Raw genomic sequence first — 24859 nt, forward strand, 5'->3', positions numbered from 1 at the left:
TAGTGATGATATTTCAGGGTTTTCCAGCAGAAGAGGTCAGTTGGCTTTCTTATTAACTTAGTAAAGCTAATCTTTAGTGTTATTCTTTAAAAGCATACTAGTTTTCCTCCCTATATCCATGCTTAACCACGACAATCCTTTTCTTTGCATGTATTTTCAAACAAGACAAAGTTTTTTATAATTTCTTTTTAATTAAATATGCAGCTACAGAGCTACAAAAACATACTTTTAAAAAATATTTCCTTGACAGCATGCCCTAGAACTTCCTTCCAACCAGAATCATAATTCTTTCTTGCCAACACAGCCAGTCTAATTTTATCTTCCTGTGATTTCAGCATTCCCAGTTGGAAAATTGTAGAGGATGCTGGCAAAAAAATGATCTATGTGAATTCTCACTGTCTGCACTTCTTGCAACTAGGTTATGAGAAAAATTCAAAGACTATACTCTTAGGATTATATTGTGTGCTATCATATATAATGGTAAAAAAACCCACCATACCTATAGGACTTATGTAAACATATCATGATATCAGTGTAACCATTCCTGCCCCCCCTGCCTCTTTTTTTAACCTCTAAAACAATTGTTGGCAATGGAAACAACTGCATTCCCACTAGCTGTTACAAAGTGTAATTTTAACATCAGCATCTATTTACTTCTAGATAAAGACTGTAATTGGGATTTAAATATATTTTGTGTATGAAGGGAAAACGTTTTCTTACTGAAAAAAGCATTATCCATAGATCAAATAGCTACTTACTGTTGTTTGAAAGAACAGCTGACGCTCTCCACACCTCTGTAAATGCCTGCAAACCTTTTACACAAGGCAGTCTGAAAGGCTTCAACTAAGACTTACTAAATAAATGATAAACCATATCATCTGTTGGGCATCAGCCTCAAGGTACATTCAAATAACTTTTGCCAATTTGAACTAGAATATCTACCTGCTTCACTACTGCATGGTTTTCTAGGTGCCAGTTTCCACCAGAGCTAAGGCTCCCTTCTCACACTCTGTTGCTGGAACAGGCGTTCATGAAAGAACGAACTGGCATCAGCACAATGAGAGCTGATGCAAGAATCACCACTGCAGAATTGGGTAAAAAGCTCTCTCCACAATCCTTGAGGGTTTTTTTTAATAATCACATTATAAATGCAAACTCTACAGATACTGGGAAAATGAAAATCAAGTAAAAACCCCCAAAATTCTCAGCAGATCTGCAGAGAAGTAGCATGAATGCTAGATGTTTCCTAACTGTGACCATAAAAACTGAAGGCCCTAGCAACGGTCTGCAATTTCACTAAGTTGGAGTATCCGTCTACAATTCTGAACAGCAAAAAATCTCTAACGTAAAATACTGTACCTTCTGCAGAAGGATGATCTTCCTCATTTTTGGGAAAGAAGACTCTTGTTACACCAGTATTGATATAAATCAGAGGCAAGTTGCGGGAAGTTAGAGCATGAGTCCTCATAGGTTGGCCTGGTGATTTTCTTTTCTCCTTTTGACTCCTTGGCAGTCTGGCTTGAAAAATGCTTGCAATTGCATTAAGCAAAGGAAAACAGAGGACCACATCAAAGGCCTGAGCAGAGAGAAGGATCTCATGAAGAAAGTGAGGAGAACCATCAGTGTGACCTTCCGATAGCTTATGGAAGGTTCTGCGTTCATTTCTTGATATTAGTTTGTGCCGGACATTTTTCGTCACAGCTTTGGTGTAAGTGAGAGAAAGAAATCCATGTTGTTGGTGTGAGCCATCTAAGAGTTTTGCAGTTGTCTGTTTCAAGGAAAAAAAAAAAAAAAAAATCTGCAAAAACATAGACATATAACATCCACTAATTGCCATATTCTCTGGTAGTTATGATGTTTAGGGTCCTACATTTTCTAATAGCTTTCCACTATCTCTGAATAGTAGAAAAAATTTCTTTCATTTTTTGAATGGACAATTTGTCCACAGTATGTCCAAATTCACTGTACTGGGTCAGCTAAAACTAAGAACTGCTGAAAACTTTTTTCTTTTCTGATTATTTATGCTGTATGAAATTCAAATCCAATCAGCCAAAAAAATCCCCATATACTCAAGTCTATATTTACCAAACATTTTCTCATTGTTTTCCACACAGTTAAATATTTTGATTTCTCCTTCAATTTAGACATTTTCAAAGTAGATCTTGCACTGTTTCTTCTGTATGTGCAAGCACCGCAGGTGCTGAAATAACACCTGGGTGCTGAAACAGCTTCACTCCATCTAAATCTGGGTGTATAAATCACCCATAGCCAACTAAATATTCTAATAATTGACCTGATTTTGCTCTCATCACCTCTGAATATTTAAAGAAAATAACTGTACTATGTGCTAAAGCACATCACTTAAATTAAGGTACATTGCACTGTATTTTAGAAAGAGCAGATTCCTTCACTTAGGAGGACAGATTTGCTAAATATAGATGACAGTTGCATGCTTAGTTCCCAGAAGATGTACAATACAGTTTTCATATTATCTTAGAAAGTCTTTCAGTCATACATTGTTAATGAGTGAAAAATGTAAAAATAATAACTAGGAAAATAATTTTTAACAGTGTAATAAACATTTTGATATAATTTGATAAGATTGTTCAACTACTAGCTTTAATCATGTGAGCACAAATGAAAGTAACTACATTTTGCAAGTAGTTGCTTCTTTCAGCATCTTAAATTTGATTAACAACTATTTAATGTAATTTAAACCTTGCTAATAGAAGAACATCATAACTTTCTTAAATAAAGAGGACACATAGCTTAAATGCTAAAAAATTGCAAGCTTCTACAATTAAGTGAATTAAACAAATTAGTAAATTAATTTGCTATAAGAACTGAAACAAACAGAATAATAGAAAGTATTACCAATCAATATTCATGGTGAAAATACATAAGACCACACAGAACTTCCACTAACATAAAAAGATTCTATACAGCCGTATATTTGTGAAGCTAAAGAGCCCAATGTCATCACATGCAGTCTTTCAAGGATAAACAGGCAAGAAAAAAAAAGGTTAAAAATCTCACACTGAGATATTCTGAATCAGCAAGTAATGTTTCAATTACTCAAAAGAAAGACTCAGATATGAAATTACTAATTTTTGCATTACCATAATTTTAAGTAGTAACTTTAAAAGGCTGCATAAAGGTATATTGCAGTAATACGAAGTACTTAGATCTCTAAGTTGATATGAGGATTACATGAAAAAATTGCAGCGTTCAGTACTGGCTTTGATATATTTGTCCTCCAAACATTACTGTATGCTCTCACTTTTAAAATAAATTAATCCCATTGACTTTAGCGGACTGCTGTAATACACCAGGTTGTGAACCTTCAACTGTCATTCTCATAACTACTAAAATATGACTGACAACTATTACTAAAGGATAAGAGGTAAACAACACAACTAACATAATGTAAGCAATAAATATATTCAGTAAAAGACAATTAGATTACAAGATACTAAAGCTGCATGAGGTTTTTTTCTTTGCTTTTTTTTTTCTTTTTTCTTTTTTTCTTTTTTTTCCTCCAACCAGAATTTATTAGTGCAAGTTCTGTGGTAAAAATTTTTTAAAAAGATTCTTACAGAGGGAAAGAAGCCAGAGAAATTACTGAAAGGGTCCTGCTTGCTGATGGGTCGAACCAACATGGTACGTCTGTTCAGCTTGTCAGTACAGGAAAGGAACACACCTCCATATTGCCCCAGAGACCAAGAATCTTCCCCAAGGCTTGAGGTAATGAACAAGGCATGGAAGAGGGGAAGACAAAAAGCAACAACAAAAAATAATTGCTAAAAGCAAAAAAAAAAATTACAGAAAAATTGCATGGTTTGATGTAACTGCAAGAGAAAGCCTGTGCCACACCTTTCCCTAAAAAGCTGAAATTCAATCAGATCAAGCAAAAAAGTGGTACAAAAACCCCGACTTTGTAAAATTTTATGTTAAAGGACAACCTACAGCAAGAGGTCAAGACACATGAGAATCAAAGTACAGTAAAATCCTGCATACAGAAAAGGGACTTAGCCCTGGATTTCCAGCAGATAGCTTCATTAGAAGGATGAGGAGAATGATTACAAGAACCAAGAAACTGAACAAAAAGCTGTACTCATGCACTACAAAATCATAGTATTATTCAGAAAAAATGAGCTACTAAATCTTAAAATGTGTTTTGTACTACAGTTCTTGTAATCATTCTTTTTATCATATGTAAGAATAAAGAAAAATATGTTGCTTAAAAAGAGTTATTCAGGTAAACACCTTAGTTTACTAAAGAAATCTCACCAAAAGCTTTTCTCTGCATTGTAGAAATATTCCTTCAAAATGTCCTGACTGCCAGTCTCCCCCTGGCCTGGAAGACAGAATGTTCACCTTATCTATTCTCTGCTTTTGGTTTTAGTCCACAGAGACTTAAAGACAGTGAAAGGTCCTCTGAAGAGATTATGGAATATAAACGAGCACAGCAACAGTTTTGTCAAGTGGAATACCGTAATAACTTTTTTTTATCTAAAGCCTCAATATAACTTTAGCAACCAAGAACACCTTGAAGTTGAAAACATTTCTAATGGAGCATTAAGCTCCTGGGAATGAAGTACTTTCTCTGAAGCTCTCCATAGAATCTGTGGACAAAGCAGTTTGAGAGCACCTAGCCACTGGGATGTCAAAACATTTTAAGCATCATGACTTGATTTTAAAATATTTTAAAAAATATAAGTACAAATTTTTATTATCACAGATTAGAATATGTACAAACAATAACTGCATTGTAACTTAGGCAAAAGAACAGGAATTCAACTTTATTTGTTAGACAGTTGATCAGAAAAATAGTCTCAGAAATGTTGGTAACTTTGCTAAGGTGATACTAAATCTCCTTCCTATTGTGTAGAGGGAACAATAGGTGTCCAGTAAGACCTTGCAGATGTTGACTCTTAAGTCAAAACCATTTGTGCTCCTAAATATTTTTGTCATTTTCAATGTCAAAGAATGTTCTGAAGCTTTTAACTATTTTTTTCCTTTCAGGGAATAACACAACACTAGTGTTTTCATGGCCAATACGGTGGCACACCAATCTCTGTACAGAACCGTGTGTCTGGTTGCCAAATGAACACAGTCACATTGCTGAAGTAAACTATTCAACTAATAAGACTTGTTAAGACATACAGCAGGCCTAACTGCCTACTCACAGAATGTTAGGGATTGGAAGGGACCTCAAAAGATCATCTAGTCCAGTCCCCCTGCCGGAGCAGGAACACCTGGACGAGGTTACACAGGAAGGCGTCCAGACAGATTTTGAATGTCTCCAGAGAAGGAGACTCTACAGCCCCCCTGGGCAGCCTGTTCCAGTGTCTGTCACCCTCATTGAAAAGAAGTTTCTTCTCAAATTTAAGTGGAACCTTTTGTGTTCCAGTTTGTACCCATTATCCCTTGTCCTATCAAAATGTACATAATATTAATGACACACTGGTTGATGTTAATTACTGCAGTTTTACTCTGGTGTTTCTGCATAACCCTGTGCTGTGTGACACAGACACAGATAATCAGCTTTGTTCCCTGCATTACGGTGTTGCTAAGCCACAGCAAAAGTAACAGCTCCGTTTTTCAGAAACTTCTTTTTAATATCCAAGAGTATTGTACCATAAATCATTAAATAATGGCACTTGCTAACACATTATGAGGAGATATTTAAGGAATTTCCCATTCAAAAGTTCAGCTAACATGAATTATTTTAGTCTAACGCACCAACAGAGCTGTGTGAAAAATGCAATCCTGATTTGTAATGATTTCTATGTATTTCCTTGTAATTGGATATAATGCTGAGAAAATGTAATTCTGACTTTTATTACTTAAAAGGTTAAAATAATTTCACTAAAATTGAACAATTACCTTAAATTCAATTTAAGAATTAGGCAAAAAAAACCAACCAACCCACCCTGCCTTCTCCTGAAACTGAAGCAGAATAACTCCAGGAATTACCTGTTTCTGTAATGGTCAATATTGAAGCTTTCTATTTTACATTTGATTTTGGTATAGACATCCTGCATATCCACCGAGGCACTGAGATCTTCTAATTCACTGACAACACAAACTTCTGCAATAGTCAAAGAAAATAAAAAAATATTAGTTATTAATCTGAAACACTATAGTTTGTAAATAGGATGATGCTACTTCTACTCAGAATTCTTTCATAAAACACTTTTTGATTCGAGTGTCTTACAGATAGAAACCAGAAAAAAATCCTAAAATCCAAAGGTTTTTATACAAATGTATTGAGAGACTTGTATCTGGGGATTTTAGTTCAGGTGTTCACAGTATAATTCTTGGAAAAAAATGTAAAAAAATATTTGCCAAGATATGTACTCTAACCATACTTGAGATTACTTTCTCTCATGTAATTCTGTAAAATCAAAGGTTTAAGTTTCAAAATTAGCTTTAATCATTAGTCTCCTTATATTTTCACATTTCTATGAGTAACGATGTTAATTGCTAAGGAGCAGTGTTTCATACAAAAAAAAATATTTGGAGTCCTGCAATACATTTATAGAATCCGAGCTCCTTTCAAACAATTACTGCCTGGATGATAATTCAAATTTAATCTCAAAGGAAAAAAGAGAAGCTGTGTACCACACATATTTCTGTTTATAACACAGGTTGAAACTTTTATGTTGAACTCCATATTAAGCTTCCTATGACATTAAGGATTATACTATGATGATTATGTTAAATTTAAATTCGAAGTTATCAATACAAAACTACATGTTTATACATGAACACACACAAATCATACCACTCAATAATAGAACAGCACTGAATTCTGACTACATGCACTAACCTAAGAAGAGCTTGTCATTCCAGTTTCAAATATTCCCATTATTTCTGCATTACAGTATTTAATATTGTCAATAAATGCTCTGAGTAGCTAATACTGTGCTGTAGAATAATGTATGGAATTCAAAATAGCACATGAGGGGAAAAAATGCTGAATACCTGTGCCATTATTTCTAGGATCAGGAGCAAACAATTTTATAGTAATTTTTGGCAACATCCACTGCATCCATAGGCTGACACGTCCACTTGAGACTCCGATATTACTTGTTGTTTGTTCCAATGTAATGGAGTCTGAGAAAGGAGAATCATCACCACCCTGAAGAGAATCACCCTGTGAAACAGATGCAATAGCTGAGGAAAAAAAATAAGTGTTGCTTTTCACACTCCCCTTTTGTCTTCTGTCTAGATTGATGTAGGTGCCCAAACTATATAAATACAGGCTCACTGACAGTATTTGAATTAGAAAAAAAAATTAACATATTAAATTAAAATAAATTAAATTAAAATATAAAAATGTATATTCTCCTTTTCTTAGACAGATAAAATACACTTTGGCAAAGACTATATGGTAAAACTGTAAGGTTCTATTTGGCATAGTGAGATTTCCTCATTAACTCCACACTAATGAAACACTATCAACAATGAAAAAACACAGGTTGATTGGAATATTCTGAGATGCAAAGGGAAAGGAGATAAGCAGGCTTGTGCATATCTGAGAGGCAAAGAAAGTCTTGTTGAAGGTGCCAAATGAAGAGTCACCCAGTATGGCCATAACACTTCTATACGACATACACACTGGCTTTTTTGTTTTGTCTTCTTCTAAGAGCTTCCCTGTAACTGCTTGGGAAAATGATTTCACAAAATCATAGCATTTTGTAAGAATTGGAAACATTCTAGTTGCTGCTTTTAAAATATTTCTATTGTTTAAAAAAGTCATTGCCACTTGCGATATATGTAAATACCCAATATGTTGACAAATGAGCTTGTAGAAGCTTCCGTGCCATCAATAATCTCCGTTCATGCCCTCCAACATTAAAGGCTCAACAAAGAAGACACAAAGGTTAATGTTTTTATGAAAATAACATGACAAATGAAAGCTGTACTGAAAATCCTGTTACGAGGGCTTACAAGAGCCCTGCAGGCACATTCTGATAATTCTAGAAGGCACAACTGAAATATTTACCATCCACAGGACTTAATCCCCTTCATTTGCTGGAACTTACCACCTCCAAATAGCAAAAGAAAGATACAAACATGAAATTGCTCATCAGCTCCCGCCCCTAGTGGGTACAATCTATCAAACTGAATGCAAGGGACACAAAAGTCACTGAAGCAACTAAAAATCCACCAGCATCTTCACTTGCAACTCCAAGTGTTGCAAGTTTGCCTCATTATTCAGGAACAAAAGGAACAGGGTGTTGTCACTTTGATCCACTAAGACCAAGTTGTTTCTAAAATTTATAGACCAATAAACACCTAAAGTCTTAACTTTCAATGAAGGTTTTGGGGATTAGGAATTGTAAATTATGATGAAGAACATGTTTGGGAATTTTGAGATTTATGTAACGATTTATATGGAAGAATCTTGGAACCAGACCTACACAAAAAGCACAGAGGTTTGACTGAATTTATTTTAACCTATCAGGCAATGAATGACAATGCACCCACTTCATCTTCAGATGTCCCAGAAAAACTTACTTTCAGTAGGAAAACTAAAGATTTGACAGTACTTGACTCATTCTGCAATCCAAGACTGGAGAATGTGAATAGGGGAATTCTGCTAGCAAATTTGTTTTGACTGTATTAAAGAAATCTGTTTTAAAAAAAACAAAAAGCATCAGAGAAAAAGGGATACCCCAGCAGCTACTTGAATTAAGGCTTTTGTTTCTAAAAATTAAGTAGTTCAGTTTTGTAAATCTCCAGGATTAGAGATAAGTACTAACATTACTGGTGAAGGGGAAATTAAAAAGAAGTCTGTTTTTTGCAGAGGAGTTCAGGATGAAGAAAATACTCTCTATGAAAGCATTTCATTAGCAAGGGCTGTCATTATGACTAATATTTGAGGAAAACTTCCCAGTTATGTGTCAAGGAACCATGGATACGGAATTAGTATACAAGGCAAACTAAAAAAAGATATTACTCATTGGATTTGTGAATATCATGTAGAAATGATATCACAGAGCATGAAAGAAAGACAATGAAGAGTTTCAACCCATAGGAAAAACAAGTGGCTCATCTTCAAGAAAGCTAACAGAACGGTAAAGAAATCCTCTAGTATTGACAGTACTGACATCTGAAAAGGTACAATGTGTGCTAGTATCTTAAACATGAAAAGGCAAATAGGGTAATAAATGGGAATGCATGTTCTATATTCATTGTCCTATGACAGGTTTCACCTGTGATGTTTTCATACTACATAAATCTTCAAGATGTCTGCTATACAATGCTTGATCACTTAGTAACGGTTTAATGCATTAATTGTGTGGTACTCATGGAATCCAGAAAGGCAGAAGAAGCGCAACTAGTCCAGAAACTAAGGCAAGAGGAACACTGCTGCCTCTATGACCCAGACATGTACAGACAGGTCTGAAGTAGCTGGACAAGGGCCAGAAGGTATGGGGAAGATTAATCAGAAAGATAGAAATAACACTTGCCTGGGTATGTATACATTTACTTGCATGCGTGGTGGAAGGAACAGGGAGATGTAATAATGGAAGTTAAGGAAATAAATTTGGGAAAGAAGATTTTGAATGTACTCACAGAAGACAAGTTAGGGAAACAAGGGATGAATGGATGAATGCACTGGTGAAAGAACTGGTACAGAGCATAGAAGAGAACCAGCAGAAAACCAGAGTTAACGGAGAAAAAGATTCATCTGGTTCCCTTCAAACAGACCTCCCAGAGGGAAAGTTCCCTGTATCATTTTATCCACCCATTTTTATAACACCTTATCTCTTTTACAATCCTTTCTACCTTGAAAGGTTCTTAATTGTCACCAGGTTGTCAGTCTGTTTACATCAGTAACAAATAGCTTATAAATGAAATGGGAGAAAGGACCTACTCAAGGCTACGTTTTTTGTTTGTTTGTTTAAACTTCAGCCACACACTTTGCCTTCGCTCCCTTCCTGCTTCCCCTCTCTCCTTTCTCTTTTGAGCATTTCTTCTCCATTTTGTTCTCACTGAGCAAACTTCCTTACACAAAACCACCTGAAATCCCTCTCCAAGCCATGGACTTAACTTGACCTTCTTGCCATTATAATTTGTTTACTCTTCCATCTTGCATTTTTCTCTTACATTGTCCACAAATTTAGATTATTAAAAGTTAGCAGGGCCTGTTTCCTGCTGTGTATCTGATCTTGAATGTTTACCACAGTAGGACATCTAACTGGAGAAACCTTGGAGAGCTCATTTCACTAAGATGCCTCTAACTCCAAAGCAAGTGTGGCACAATGGACATACAGCACCCAACAAGATGAAAAATAAAGGGGTGGCAGAACTTTCTGAATAGCCCATGCAGGGCAGAGTTTAACTCTTTTCTGCCAAACTCTGACTCATATTTCCTATTGGCATCCCCAGGAAAATCCTTCCTAACACCTGCCAGACCTGTTTGTCCAGAGACTTCTATCTCTGAGTACTGTTTCCTAGCCATAACCTTTGCAAGATGTTTCCTACTGTCTTCACGAAGAACTCTGTTCTCTCCAGTGCCACTTAATTATCCTACAAGGCAGCACTGACAGCAACATAGAAACAGGTATCTTTTCAGCACTGTAAGCAAAACTCTGTTGTTTGTTTTTTTCCTCAAGGATGCCGGCGCTTGTCCTTGGAAAGGAAAAGTATGGGGAAAGAATGAAAACTGGCAAACAGCCTTGGAGAGTGTCAGGCCTGAAGTCCCACAGCATCTGAAATGATGTAGGCAGAGCAGCAACTTCTCCAGTACTAAACCATGTTAGTCCTTATGGCTTCTCCTGAAGCAGCAGGCTCCATCCACAGCACAGTGGCATAAGCCAGGAGGCAACAACGACCCAGCCATTTTGTCATCCTGTGACTATCCCTGTCTACTCTCTTCAAAAAAAAGCCTGTCTCCCCTCCAACTATCTGCTCTTCTACTTGTAAAGCTATAAAAAGTGGGAGTGAAAATGTATCCTTGCAAAGCTGGAAAGAACAAAATACTTGAGAATCTCATCTCCCTTCTTAATGCGTCTTTATTTACAACGTCCTAATTTTGACATCAGAGAAGCCTCATTCTATTTCATGACTTGCAATTTCATGCCACCAGCACAGCATCACTTCTGAGTCTTTTAATTTCTGCCAATAAATTCCCTTCTTCTTCATGTTTCTTTTGTATAACTCATCCAAACAGTTCTTTGACACTCTGCCTTCCAATAACTTCCCACACATTCATAATTTGCTTTCGAATGATACCGCAAAGGATGATGCTTCTATGTGGGAGTTTCACAGTGTCTGGGATGACTGTTCTCATCAAACCTCACAGGCTCTAGAGACATTGGAGTCAATGGTACTTTGGAATGGGGGGATCCCCTCAGCAGGGCAGCTCTGAAGGAAGGAACCAGCCACGGACAATATCCTCAGATGGATTTCAGAAGTTATTAAGAAACTGAAGGCAATTCAAGGTTAAGGAAAGAGAGAAACAATACTTATTTAAACCTGATAATACATTTATTTACAGTTCAAGTCAAAGTTCAAGTCAATGTTGATGTTCTGTGGACAGATTTGCTGCTCTCTATTATTTTCATTCTATTAAAAACGTTTTTTGTTTGTTTGTGTGTGTTTTGGTTTTAGAGCTGGAGCATTTTTAAGTTCTTTTTGTACAGTAGGCACACTTAATTTGCCAAATTGTAACATACAAACCATAGTGGAGGGGGTGGGAAAAAGAGACTTCTCCATACACACCCTCACTCTCCCACTGAACATGTTCCAAAATGCTTCTTCTATGAAAATCAACTTTGTTTGAAAATTTTGGCAGGTCTCTACATTTCTGATAGTTAAAAAAGAAAAAAGCAATAGTAAATTCAACTTCAAGGGGTACAGTTAACAGCAAATACATACTGCCACCACAGCAAGTTTTGAATTTTATAATTTTTTTTTAATTATTATTTTTCATAATTTAATGTTTTCAGATGTTTCATGCATTTTGTTAGCTACTTTTTTTTTTTTTTTTTTCCACAGAGAGCTGTTTTTGTTTAGTGGTTTGAGTATATAGATAATTTTGTTCTGTAGAAAATTCAGGCTATCATTTTCCCACACTGTTCTTTAAGCTTAGTTTTCTGGAGACACCAAATGAAGTCCTATGCCCCTCTGAGAGTCAGCCAGTTGATAATTTTGGCACAAGGTTACTTATAACAGTATTTATGAGATTCTTGAAGAACTACATTTGTCTACCAAAATCTTAGACATATATAAAAAGCAAATTAAGCCAGGAATGTGCAATCAAATTTAAAAGCAGGAAACCCCAGTTTTTAGGGAATGTGGCCCCTGCCAACTTGCAAGCCTATTAGAACTATGAAGTTTACAAAAAAACAGTTACAGGTTCAGACCCAGATCTACCGTTAGAAACTGCTTCCTCCTCTTCTAAAATACATAATAAAATAGGCTATATATCTGATATATTATAAGCAAAAAATGCACAGGTGAGGAAAAAGAGGCCAAGGTGCTCGCAACTTCCATCGCTATTGCTGAAGCTAAGCTTTTGCTGCCATCGTTCCAACGTTGTTTGTGCTTATGCTTATCTGATTTGCAGATGTTTCTCACACTTTAATTCCTGTAGCATGTGAGGTGGCTTTATTAAATCCTACTCAAATTCTGTAACACACAATTGCGCTGCTGTAGGACAAAACTTCATTTAGTCAATGCACAAGTAAGGCCTACACATGCATGTGTTTCTGGAAGTGAACGTGAGAAAGGAGTCAACTGGAGGATGTGATGTCAATGTAAAAGAACGTTTTCATTAATAAAGGAACAGTGAACCTCTGGACACAGCCAGAGGTAGAGTAAGTTGGGGATCACACACCTGGACCTGCTCTTGTCAGGGGTTTTGGAACTTATCTACCGCAGGGCCTGTGCGTCCTAGGCATGGCCTCAGCTCACTGGTACTCAGCTTTGTGCTGCCATTCTGTACTCAGGTTACTGCATTCCCACCCAGCATTCCAGGTCACTGCTGTGTACACTTGTGTAGCTCAACAGTACAGCTCCAACCGCATTAAGCTGGGGCTTTCAGCGATAACCTCTTCTGTCCGCAGCTCTGCCAGCTGCAGAGCTTATCAACAGGCATCCCCAGCTGCTCAGCACCACGGCCCTGTCAGGGGTTACCGGCTCCCCCGCCCCCTACTTCAGCAGTTCAATGTGAACATACCATCAAATTCCTTCTGCTGTTCAAACACACATAAAGAGTTGAATTGGCCCATTCTCTTTCTCAGTGGCAGCAGCGCTGCAGATGCTCCTCTGCAGGCAGATGCTGCTATCAGGCTGTCCTTTGGGAGGGCAAAAATGAAGAGATTGCATTTCGTCTTAGCCTTCGGTTAATGGCACTGTAACCAGAACCACTGGACAGTGGAAGGGGCTGAAAAACTGATGGTCTGCAGTAGCTGACGGTTTGGTTTTCTTTTAATAAGCTCAAATTCTTAGAAATTTTTTGTGGTGAAAAACTAAGAAACTGAAGTGAGAAAAGAGACTGTGCGCTTGTTTCTCATGCAGTTTCAATTTTCATTTTGGATTTTCAGCACCCAGAGTGGTATTGTTAAACATGTTCATGCATTAATTTTCTGCTCTGTTTCCAGATCTACAGAAAAATCAAGCCAGAGTCAGAAACCCTGAACTATTTTCCCACAACTTCTCATGCCAAGTCCTAAAATATACAATTTAATTCTTTCACCGATTGTTGCAAATTGACCAATATACTGAGTTTATTTTCTTAGCAGAATTTATCTTTGTTCATCAGGAAGATCCAAACATATGAGGCCTTCATCCTTGGCCTGCCTAAAGCTCAGGGATGATCACAGTTTGGCCACACTACTGCTATGCCTTATCAAAATAACTTCTGCGTTCTTGCTCAATCACCGAGTTTCCCCAAGGACTAAACACTTCTACCACTGTTTGCACTTAAGTAAACAGTAACAAGTGGCCTGTTGCAGTCTGTACTACCTTTGCTTGTGTGGTTCCAAAGGAGGGATGGTAAAAATGATTAACTGTTTCCAGCCCTCCAGTACTTAAGCCTCTCACTCATGTTTCCATGTCCTACCACCACTCAGACAAATTCAGTAAGCTAGGTAGCTTTATCCACACACGACTGTGGTGCTTGCTATCAACTTGTCAGCATGAAAAGAATTACATGCAGCTAAAAATATAAATCATCCACAGATCACATAAACAAATTACTTCTTTTGCTGTTTAATATAAACAAGAGTGAGAGTTTGCTTTCTTCCAATTCATTTATAGCAAGTCCATTACAGCTGAAAGAAGCTTTAAAAATAATAATTTGTCTCCCACAGAACAAAATAATACATCAACTGTAAAATGGCTAAACCTAAAAAACCCCACGCCTATTGCAGCAAAGATTTCAAGATTTAAAAATACAGGAACATATAAACAGAATACAGACTCCGATAAAATGGAAACTTCTGGAAAATCTCCCTAGGTCAAATCTGTAGGAAAACATTGTTTATATACTATATAAATACTCTATATATTTCACTGATGCTTATCAGCAATAATCAGTACAAAATATATAGCTGCAAGGTGAAATTGTGGCTGATGCACTCAATTTTTTTATATCTTACCTTCTCCATTTCTTTCATTAAAAAAAATTACTGTTACAATAGTCTGAAAACAAGTTATAATTTACAAATACAGCATGGTATTTTCCAAAACAAACAACATGGACCTAGCTTTGCTCCCACTGACTTCCGTGCAAGCAGCATTAGGCCAATATTAAGTACCTTCAATTTTCTGAAGACCAAAAATACGCATCTGTAAGTAATCAACAGTAGTATTTTAGAGAATGTAAATATGTTAAGGATGCAGTATTTAAAGAGATTAAAATAAAAGTATTTTTCCATTTCTCTGAGTATTTTCAATTGTTTTCAGACCTGCCAGTATTGAGACAGCAATTAAATAAGGTTTTGTTGGTGTTAGGTCTCCTGGCCCGTGAGTGCCTGCTCTGCAACTGCCTCATCTGCTTTTATTGCTCCCTTGATGGGATTCAGACTCTGTGGGAAGGGAAAGGAGTGGTCCAGTTCCAACCAGCAGCAAAACCACAGACAGGGATAAATCAGACCCAGGAAAATGGTGGAACGCTGCTCCAGTCTTTTCAGCCTCTCCCTTCCTTCTCCCCTCTGTCACCCACAGAAAGCATGCCTTTCTCAGCCATCCTCCGCTTTCCTGCAGTATCACTTATTCTCAGTTCGTTAACTTTCCTGACATCCCAGTTGCTACAATCACCATTTCTGCGAGGTATTAAAGATAACTGTTGCCTTGCTGTCTCCAAACACCACCAGTTCCTCCCTATGGCTCAGATTTTCTACACCAGTCTCTGAAGAGGGTGTGAGGAATACTATAACATATGAAGCTGACAAGCACTAGGCTACCCTGACATCCTCCACCCTGCTCCTACACTTTTTGAAATGAAACTTACATCTTTGCAAGGTAGCTGGAAAAATATTCTGTCCTCAACTGCACTTTGGTGCAAGAAAATGCAACTGGGTTTTAGAATACTTGTTTGAATTTCATTAGTCAGGTTTTTGTGAAAAACAGGCTCTCCAGATAAAAAGCTTTATGCCTACGATAGATGTTATACACAACAATCCATACTTGGACAGGCTGTGGAGGACTGTGTCTTCACCCAGCAGAAAAACTTGGGCTCATTGAAAATAGTATGGCATAAGTGTATGCAGCTCATTATGCATTTTGACAGACAGAACTAGCTACTGCACAGAAGACAAAACAATTAAAAAAAAAATAATAATAATAATTGAAAAAAAAAAAATCTATCTACATTTCTTGTCTACAAGGCCTGCCAACTTACTTTTTACCTGCTTTTGGGGCAGAGGAATAGCTGTATAGCTCTGCGCAGATGCCACTCAGACGCACCCCTGCACCTACAACAGGGTTCTGTGCATTATTGAACACACTAGGGAGGTTATTTCTCTTCAAATAAAGTCTATATTAAATGGACTATAACTGAGACACTCAGCAGACTGAAGTAGTTTAACACAGCAGCTGGAAACAGCAGAAGTGACCGGATTCTCTCATCTGCACATCTTACCTTCTTCAAATAAAGCAGATGCACAATTTAGTGACAACACTACCTACAGCTAGGTGTAGTGATAGTAATCAAGTTAACAAAGTTAGCAAAAGGAAACAAGGAAAGTAAGTGACTAACTACTTCCAAAGGACAAACACCTTCCACTGGTGAGAAAGAATGAGGGAGAACATTCCTTAGCTAATTTTTCAATACATATGTTTTTAAATTCTCAACAATCCTTACCTCAAAGAACAGGACAGCAAACATGTAATTATAAAGAAAACCTAGCTTGTGCTTTGGTACTAGGAAACATGTTGAATAAGTTCAGAGACAGCCACCAATCGCAGAAGAGAATGTGTTATGGAGATACTGCCAACCATTATGTTCCAAATTATTTAATTTACATTGTCTAAAACAGTCTATGAAAAATGTGAGAATATAGTTCCTTTTACTATTTCTCACTGTTTGGCCAAGTGTGATTCTCCTACCTCTTTCCTCTCCCACACCCAACAGTACTACACAACTCACAGATATCAGGACTGTGCAGAGCCTCAGGAACAATGTTCTTAACTGCTTTACACATGGCAATCTGCAAAAGTTCATTGTATAGCTTCAAAACACTTTATTTTTACTGATGGCCACCAAAAGATTAAAGAGAAAAAAAAAATAATCGGGTAAAGTGATGACTACACTGATTTTCAATGGTGGTAGAGTGCTTAAGATCATTTTCCCTGTGGTTTAATAAAAATTTGTTTGCAAATTGTTACTTTGTTTACATCATCTAGAATGCATTAACCTGGTCATCCTACTAGATGATTCACCTCACTCGAACTGGTAGCTTGACATAAAATTAGTCCTAAGAGTGAAGGGATAATCATTTTTTTTGAGGTTTGTTTTGTTTTAAACCTCAGACTAAATACAGGAAAGCAGTGGGTCAAGACAACCTTTGATGTTACATCCCACAACAACGAAAACATTTAGATGAATCCTCCACTGGCTATCCATGCTTTTTCACCTTCCAGTACCGTCAACTTTTCTCAGGAAATCACAAGACCGATATCAAAGGTGGTCTTCAAGTATAAACATTGACTCACAAATTCATAAAAATGATAGTACTCAAAAACTCGAATGTAGCATTTTAGTAGCTACGGGTCTTACAGGAATCTAAGCTATGGTGTGACCTCCCAGGACAAAGATTCTAAATCTTTCTTTCAACCACAGTAATTAAAAACATTTTTATTTTTTTTTCTGTTTTACTGTTAACTAAAACCTTTGTGCACACTACATACTGTTTTTATTTTAATCACCTCAATACACCTAATATTCTCAACTAGTTAATCAGAAATGGAATAAGATTTTCCTCATCTGCTGAGTCAAAACTGTTACCCTCCTACTTGAACAACCCTGTGAATCCTTTCCTGACAGCACAAAAACTAGCGTTCTGATTCTCATTTCAATGTCTGACAAAGAACTTCCTGCAATCTCAAACATCTAGCCATGTACACATTCTCCCCCCTCACTGTCTCCGTTAAACAAATGATGTGTCCCTCAGTGTGCTTTTCTGTCTGTGCCGGCTCTGCTGACCTGCCCTCCTACTCCAGCCACAGACAGAACCCCTTGTGCTGAGAGCTCTGAATGGAGATGATGGAAAGGAGCTCTGTTCCTCAGTCTTTCAGTCATATGAACTTCATGCAAATGTTTGAACCTTTCTTTCCTCTGCCATATCTTTAACAATATCCTCAGAGCATGATCAATTTTTAAATTGATTTTTCTTGCTTAAGGACAATGATACATTACTTTCAAAGGAGTTTCCAAATCTCAGTTGTAAAGTGCTGCGTCAACCCTAAGTCGCCTGTTGTGAAAAAATCCAACAGAACTTTCTATTTTAACAAGATCGAAATTATGGTTTTAGCTTCAGACTGAAAAAGACTAAACACAAATTCTAACATTGTCCTTTGCTAATTCACCAAACTTCACTTAGATCAGGAGAAAATTCATTTAGCTAGTGCATAACATTTGTTGATAATAGAAGGAAAATTAAATAAACGATGAGCAACACTTTGCAAAGGGGTAGGATATGATGCTGAACTTGGACCCATATTACCAAATTAATCCTGGTAAAATATGGATTAAAACAATTACTGAATCAGTTTCAAGTAATGCTCCAAGTACTGCATATACTCCAAATACTGCTATTATACAGAGGGTCAAAAGAAAATCGTTATTTTCAAAGCTGGTGGTTTCTGATTTTAATGAAAAAGAGAATTGATGTGAGCAGGTAAAAAAATACTATTTTTGTAATCTTATTGTTTTCACACTATTATTGTTTACCTTCAGTTCTGTATCCATGGCAATTTTTTTCACAACTGAGATCAAACGTGCATAGAAATACACCAAAACCAAGCTATTCAAATAATCCTGAAACAGTTTAGTGAAACCAAAACTGTGGCTCAAACGCTTTTCAATGACAGCTACCTCTGTGTGTGAGTGATGAATTAATATAAACCACACATAGGGTTAAAGCAATCCTGGCCAAATGTTGAATATGTAATTGCATTCAGCATTCAAACTGCCGTGTATGTGCCTGTGTTCCAGAACTGTTCTACAAGGTGTTTCCAAAATTGCTGTGTTTATCCTGAGAATGAAGCCCAGCCTCTCAGAACAGTTTCCCCATATTCTAACAGCTTTATGTTAAGAATGAAGCATTGTGTATGTATGATATACTATTGGTACTTACCTTACACATTTTTGGCTCTCTCCTGGAGCACAAAGACAACTCATTATTTCAACTAGTAAGCCAGAGGCACTAAGAAAATCACAAGCACTACGCCTGTTCAGTTGCACAGCCTCCTGTGACCACTCATCCTATTATATCAGCTGCCTGGTGACTCACAGCTAATGATACTCAAGAGGGAAAGTTTAACACTCTATTCATGCTGATAAAAGAATTAGCCTTCTTTCCTCAATATGGCAGAGAAAAAGAATTCCTTCCCATGCCTCCAAAATCCAGCCTTAGGCACACACAGAGGTGAAGAATCAGGTACCAGATTACGCCAAGCAGCTACGCAGTGCTGTAAATTAAGGAAGCAGAAATATGTAAAACCAAGTGTCCAACCTTTCTTATCTTTGAAGCTGCATACCCAGTCCTCATGTGACTGAGTTACAAAGGCACTCCTGAGACATGGGACAGCTGGGAGAGGGGAAGGAACAGAGCTCCAGGAGTAGTTCACAGCTGAAAGGTAACAGTGTCTGGATGGGCCTGGGGTGAGCGCACAGGTGGGTGAGCTGCAGTGTCAGCGCTGGGAGCCTGCACTGCCCGGAACCACCCCTGCCTGCCAGCGCACTGCCAGCAGCTCTGCACTGACACAGGCACCGTGCTGACGGGCTTCAACACGACAGGCTGACTGCTGAAGCTACTCGGAATGACTCACAAGCAGCACAGGTACCACAGGTGCTTCCAAAATGCCAGTTACTATTCTAATAATTCTGGACTTGAAAAAATGCCTTATGCTTCTTGACCTGAAAACACTAAGCAGAATTTTCTGATAACAGTTCATTCACTTCAAAGAGAAACAATCCAGACAAATTATAAACATAGGAGCAATACACCAATTTCTTTTTATTTTTGTTTGTTTTTCCCCTCCTTCCCCTTGCTCCAACCAAACTGAGTAATGAAGTATTCCTCATCAGTTTATCAGGACAAAGCTACTTTCCACTGGGACACTACTGCTCCTTCTGATCCTTCTGATTCTTACTTGACCCAGCAGCACCGCACCTTGTAAGTCAGAATTCACATGACATTTTTTTGAAGAAAGCCTACCTCTGTAGTGGTCCCAATGTCAGCAGACGGGCTGTACGTGCTGGTATCTGGTGGAGCAGTGCCAACACTACTTTTAACTGGAGAGCTTGGAGGAGCAGGTCCTGTCATGGTTTCAGTATAAACAGAAGACTGATATAGAATTCCTTTCCTCTGAATTTTATTCCAAACTTTACTGGTGATCTCAGCCAGTTCATACAGAAGCTGCACCTAAAAGAAATAAAAATGACTTCTTCATGATGAAGCTTTCCTTAATGAGGTGAAGGAAAATCAAAGTCCTCCACTGAGACTTAAGATGTAGCAGAACTGAACTTACCACCATTTATAATATTCTGATAAGAAACTATATTGCAATTAAAATAATTAACATCAGTTACAGTATAGCGATATTGATAAAAATAATCTGTGCTTTGTTTAAACATATGGTAAGGACCTCATAAAAACTTAGCCAATAACATGGTCTTGTAAAACTTTTACTAATATCATTTTTTTCCGATTAAACAAAGGTAACTTATGGTATATTTCACATGTATAGACACTGCCTATAGAAACAGGCAAACATAAACCTTACAAAATAAGAACAACACTAAAATTATTCATTTAAATAATATTAAAATAATGACCCCATACAACAGATGAAGCTGTTCTATGTTTTTGGAAGAATATCCACTATCAAACTCAATGGTCTCCTGGCATATGTAATTCCAATATTCAGAAACATACTGTTTAACTTGCACATTGTTTGACTCAGTTCTAAGATATTTACACAAGATTTTGTAAATAAGCATTAATCACAGAACTTGTATGACAACATACTGCAATACACTGTATAAAACAAGCTCAGAGAGAAACAATCTGCAAACAATCTATAAGCAGATCCACAGCTGGATACCATACCCAACTTGCCATTATAAAAAATGGCAATTCTCATATTTATAAGAACTTTAAGCCTGAGGACAGATCTAGTCTATGAAGCGGGCTTCTTATGTGGGTAGAACAGATGCAGAAAAACACTGTTGTCAATCTACATTTGATATAAAACAGTACTTGATTCTGTGCATAAGAGTGTGCGATGAAGTCTCAAAGTACATGCTAGAGTCCTTTCTTAAGAGGTGAAATGCTGGAATTTTAGGAAAAACCTTCTTAATTCATCTTGGATTTTCTTTTGAAGTTTCAAGACTTACACTAAACAGGCCATATACTCTTGGCAGAATTTTTCCTTAGAGGACAAACTACTCAGTACTTTTTTTTGTCTTCATCAACAGAGCACCCTACAGACAAACATTCACTCTGGCTGTGGCAAAAAATTCTTCCAGCTATGCTTCAAAATATTTTGTGTCTGTAGCACTCTGATAAGCACTTGTAGCCTTTAAATTATTAATAACAAATTTCTAAGTTTTCCCAAGTCTTTTCCATGTAACACAGGAAGATCAACTAATAATGTCCATCTCATAGATTCAGTAATATAACACTAACTGGTGTCAACACTTTGTCGGGAAGAGTCTCTAGAAAAGTAACAGGATTTGGGCACATATCCAAATCATGCATGCTTGCAGCCTCACCTCCCTCAAAATATTTTTTAGTCAAGAAACCAAAGGATAATTTCAGCTATAGTTGTCTTAATGACGTAGGGCTTCCAGAAAGTTAATTATTCTACTGTTCATGAAAGTACAAAATAACACAAAAGAAGGAATGATGCAACTTCTATCTTTACATAGGTGCTCAAAGACAAGGTAAAGAGTTTGCCATCAGCTAATCCAACACTGGAGAGTTCCAATCTCACTGGGGTTGCAACAGTCATAATCATGAAAGGCAAGAATAACTTATGTTATCAGGGAGATATCTTAAAATTGCTCAGCCTAGATTCTTTCCAGCCACTCTGAAACAGCGGCTATTTCAGACGGCAGTGGCCACCTCTCTGAATGTCACCAGCAACCAGACAGCCAAGTAGTATCACCCAAATACCCTGCCCTGCTCTGAAACCAGAGGCAAATCAACAAGTTCATCAAGAAAAATGGCACTCTTTGATTACAGGGAGATGATGTTTGTGGAGATAGGTTAAAAAGCAGAAAATACCAAAAAGCCTCAAAGCAAAACCTCATTAAAATAAAAAAAGAAGGCATGTGACTATATGTAAATAAAATTTTAAAACTTCAGCTAAAGAGCTGAACTTATGTCTTTGATTATTTTTAATACACTTAATTTTATTCCATTGGTTGTTAATCATTCAAATGGAAGGATTTCTGCTTCTCCTGTTGGCTGCACTCCTTCAAGTGAGCAGTCCTAATCCTTTGAAAATCCATTTCTGATAATATTAGAAGAGCTAATGTAAGTGTAAGGTCTCTCTTCTTTATACATATTTTTGAGCATAACAGTTAATACATAATTATTTTTAGTACATTCTATTCAAGAAAACAAAAATGGTACAACAAAAATAGGAATAACTCTGCCAGTATTTGTTAAGAAAAGTTTCCCTCTCTCACTGGTTTCACTCTCTTCCCAGCAAAACCACATATAACTCAATAAGATCCCACTGACTACTTGGAAAAATCTGTGAAGTTCAATACATTACAGAATTTTCTACTTCAAAAATAACACATTGAAAACTACAACAAAAGGCAACATCCTGGCAATTTGGGACACTGGAAGTATCTATTGACTTTAAAGAGATACAACCATCAGAACATGGTTTCACATTAAATCATAATAGTCATACAGTAAAATATTTCACCTTTGCTACCATTTAACAAGTTCGCTAAGTATCACCTACTTTAAGGCTGTCATCTACAGACAAAATACAGCCCGTCATTCTAAAGAATCAAATTTCATAGTTACTCTACTGTGAATTTATAACTATCAAATGCTGTTTATGTAACTGTATTTTCCATTTTCTGTTCTTGAGCATCTGGTTAAAGAAGACTGATGGAGTTTTTTAGCCCTTTGGCATAAGTAAAGCAGAAAGGACAAGTAGGGCAGATGTAAGGGAGAAAGTACAGCTCAAGAACCTTCACTAAACTCAGATAATTGTTCTGCATCCTTTTGGTCATTACACCACTTGAGTGAGTTAATAACCTCACAGTGTACAAGGACATCATTTAAGACAACAATATTTGGTTTGATATTCCTCTAAACAAATTCATTTTAACACTTCACTATATTTGTAATATGATTTACATGGAGCCTACAACTTAATATTCTTAGTGCACATATTTTCTTAGAGTTGCAAAATAAATTATTTGATCACATTTTGTTAGGAAAGCTTGAAAATGTGCTTTAGTTACTCCATTTTTCTTTTTAATTTGCAACTCAAATTTAGGTAAGGCTTCCACTTATAACAATGCCATTCCGCATATAAATTAATGCTATCAATGTATTACATATCTTAACTACGAGTAACACATTTGGAGTTTTAAAACAATCAGAGCTGATCAGACAATTTGCTGCAATTTCACTGAGAGTTTGCCAATGAAATGTATAATAGTAAACTACTTTGCTACATGAACATCTCAAAATGTGTGTCAATTTTCCAGATACCTGCAATATCATTATGATTTTTTTCTATGAAAATTAATAAGGCAGGTTTCCACAGCCTGTGATATTATTGCATATGAATTAATTAAACATTATGGAAATACCACAAAGTTTCAAAGTAAAGCTTTCAGACGCCTTTAAATATAAAATATAAAGCTGTCAGCAAAATCATAATTATGCCCTTTCCTAGTTATACATTTATAGCAGCTTTTATATCTCCAAACACACCTGTCACACAGCTTTACAAGTCTGAGTAGATTTTGTTGAGGCTGCTCAATTTCAAATCTTCTAGTGCGCAATGTCACTCTACCAAGCCTCTGCCTAGCAAGTGTGAGTCCATGCAGCGCAGACAACAATGGCATATAACAAATGGGTCAGGAATAACTTGGATGGAAGTTAACGAAGGGAGAAGGAGGCCACACATAGAGGATAAAATGAATACATAGTTTAAAACACTTGTTTCATTCATAGAACATGGAATGAGGCAAGGGAAAAACTGCATGTGAGTGAGAAACATATTGTAATGAGTACACACAAGGGATAACATTAAAATTACACTAGTCACCTTAGCTTTAGTATTCCCAGACTTGGGCCATAGGTCCATAAATCTTTACAAATGTGCTCTCTGTCAGATCAAAATCATAATGTTTTGGGTTCTTTGCCTTTCTTTTTATTAAATGAAGCAATAAACAGTCCACCTTGTCCATGACATCCTCTGTAAAATCATACATATGGCTAAAACTTTGGAGCAGACAGCATATGACTGCAGAACCCTATTCAGACCTCAACAGATTTGCAATTCCCAAGGACAAAAGTGTTCTCTACATCACCACTGGAAATGTTGCAACTGTCAGGAAAGCGTTACTCGAGCTGCAGTACAGATTAATCAAAATTTTGCATAGAAAATCTACTCAATTTGGAACTACAGCAACCTACAGGTCAGTACAATACAGGGTGCACATTCTGGAAATCTAGCAACTTCTTTGCCTTTTAATAAAGATAAATGAGGTGGCAACTTTTGTTTACATACACTCATATATATTTTTTTTCCCCTTTACTATAGGGTACTATTGTTTGCCTAAGAAATATGTTCAAAGAAATGCTATTTCTATGAAATGATGGTAAAAAATTACATTAAACCACTTCAATATACAAATCCACAGTGATAGCAGAACAGAACTATAGCACTTAATGGTCCATCTGCAATTCATTTCACTCCATAAGCCAAAAGATGCATTTATATTGTAGCTATTACATTTTGAGAAGAGTTTAGATTACAAAACTTGAGAGAGCTTCAAAGCAAATCTTAATCTAAGCACCTTGATCTTGACGGCCTAGTTAAAAAAAAAAAAAAATTAAGATAGAAGACACCCTCATCAACAAAACACAGAACAATTGTACTTAAATTGAGTTAATTTTAATTT

General features: G+C 36.7%; 1 protein-coding gene across 5 annotated transcripts in view; it reads right to left on the reverse strand.

The window, feature by feature from the left end:
* The window catches only part of VPS13B (vacuolar protein sorting 13 homolog B), a 445653-nt gene that overhangs the window by 186782 nt on the left and 234012 nt on the right, over positions 1-24859 (reverse strand). For all 5 annotated transcript variants that reach the window (XM_080340706.1, XM_080340704.1, XM_080340705.1 and 2 more), the window contains 5 exons: positions 19908-20114; positions 6991-7162; positions 5980-6094; positions 3597-3738; positions 1360-1768 (listed from right to left, as the gene is read on the reverse strand). In XM_080340706.1, the coding sequence (XP_080196832.1) occupies positions 1360-1768; positions 3597-3738; positions 5980-6094; positions 6991-7162; positions 19908-20114 (1045 nt within the window). The remainder of the gene's footprint in view (positions 1-1359; positions 1769-3596; positions 3739-5979; positions 6095-6990; positions 7163-19907; positions 20115-24859) is intronic.

Source organism: Nesoenas mayeri (genome assembly GCF_963082525.1).
Source record: "Nesoenas mayeri genome assembly, chromosome: 2".
Classification (NCBI taxonomy): Eukaryota; Metazoa; Chordata; class Aves; order Columbiformes; family Columbidae; genus Nesoenas; species Nesoenas mayeri.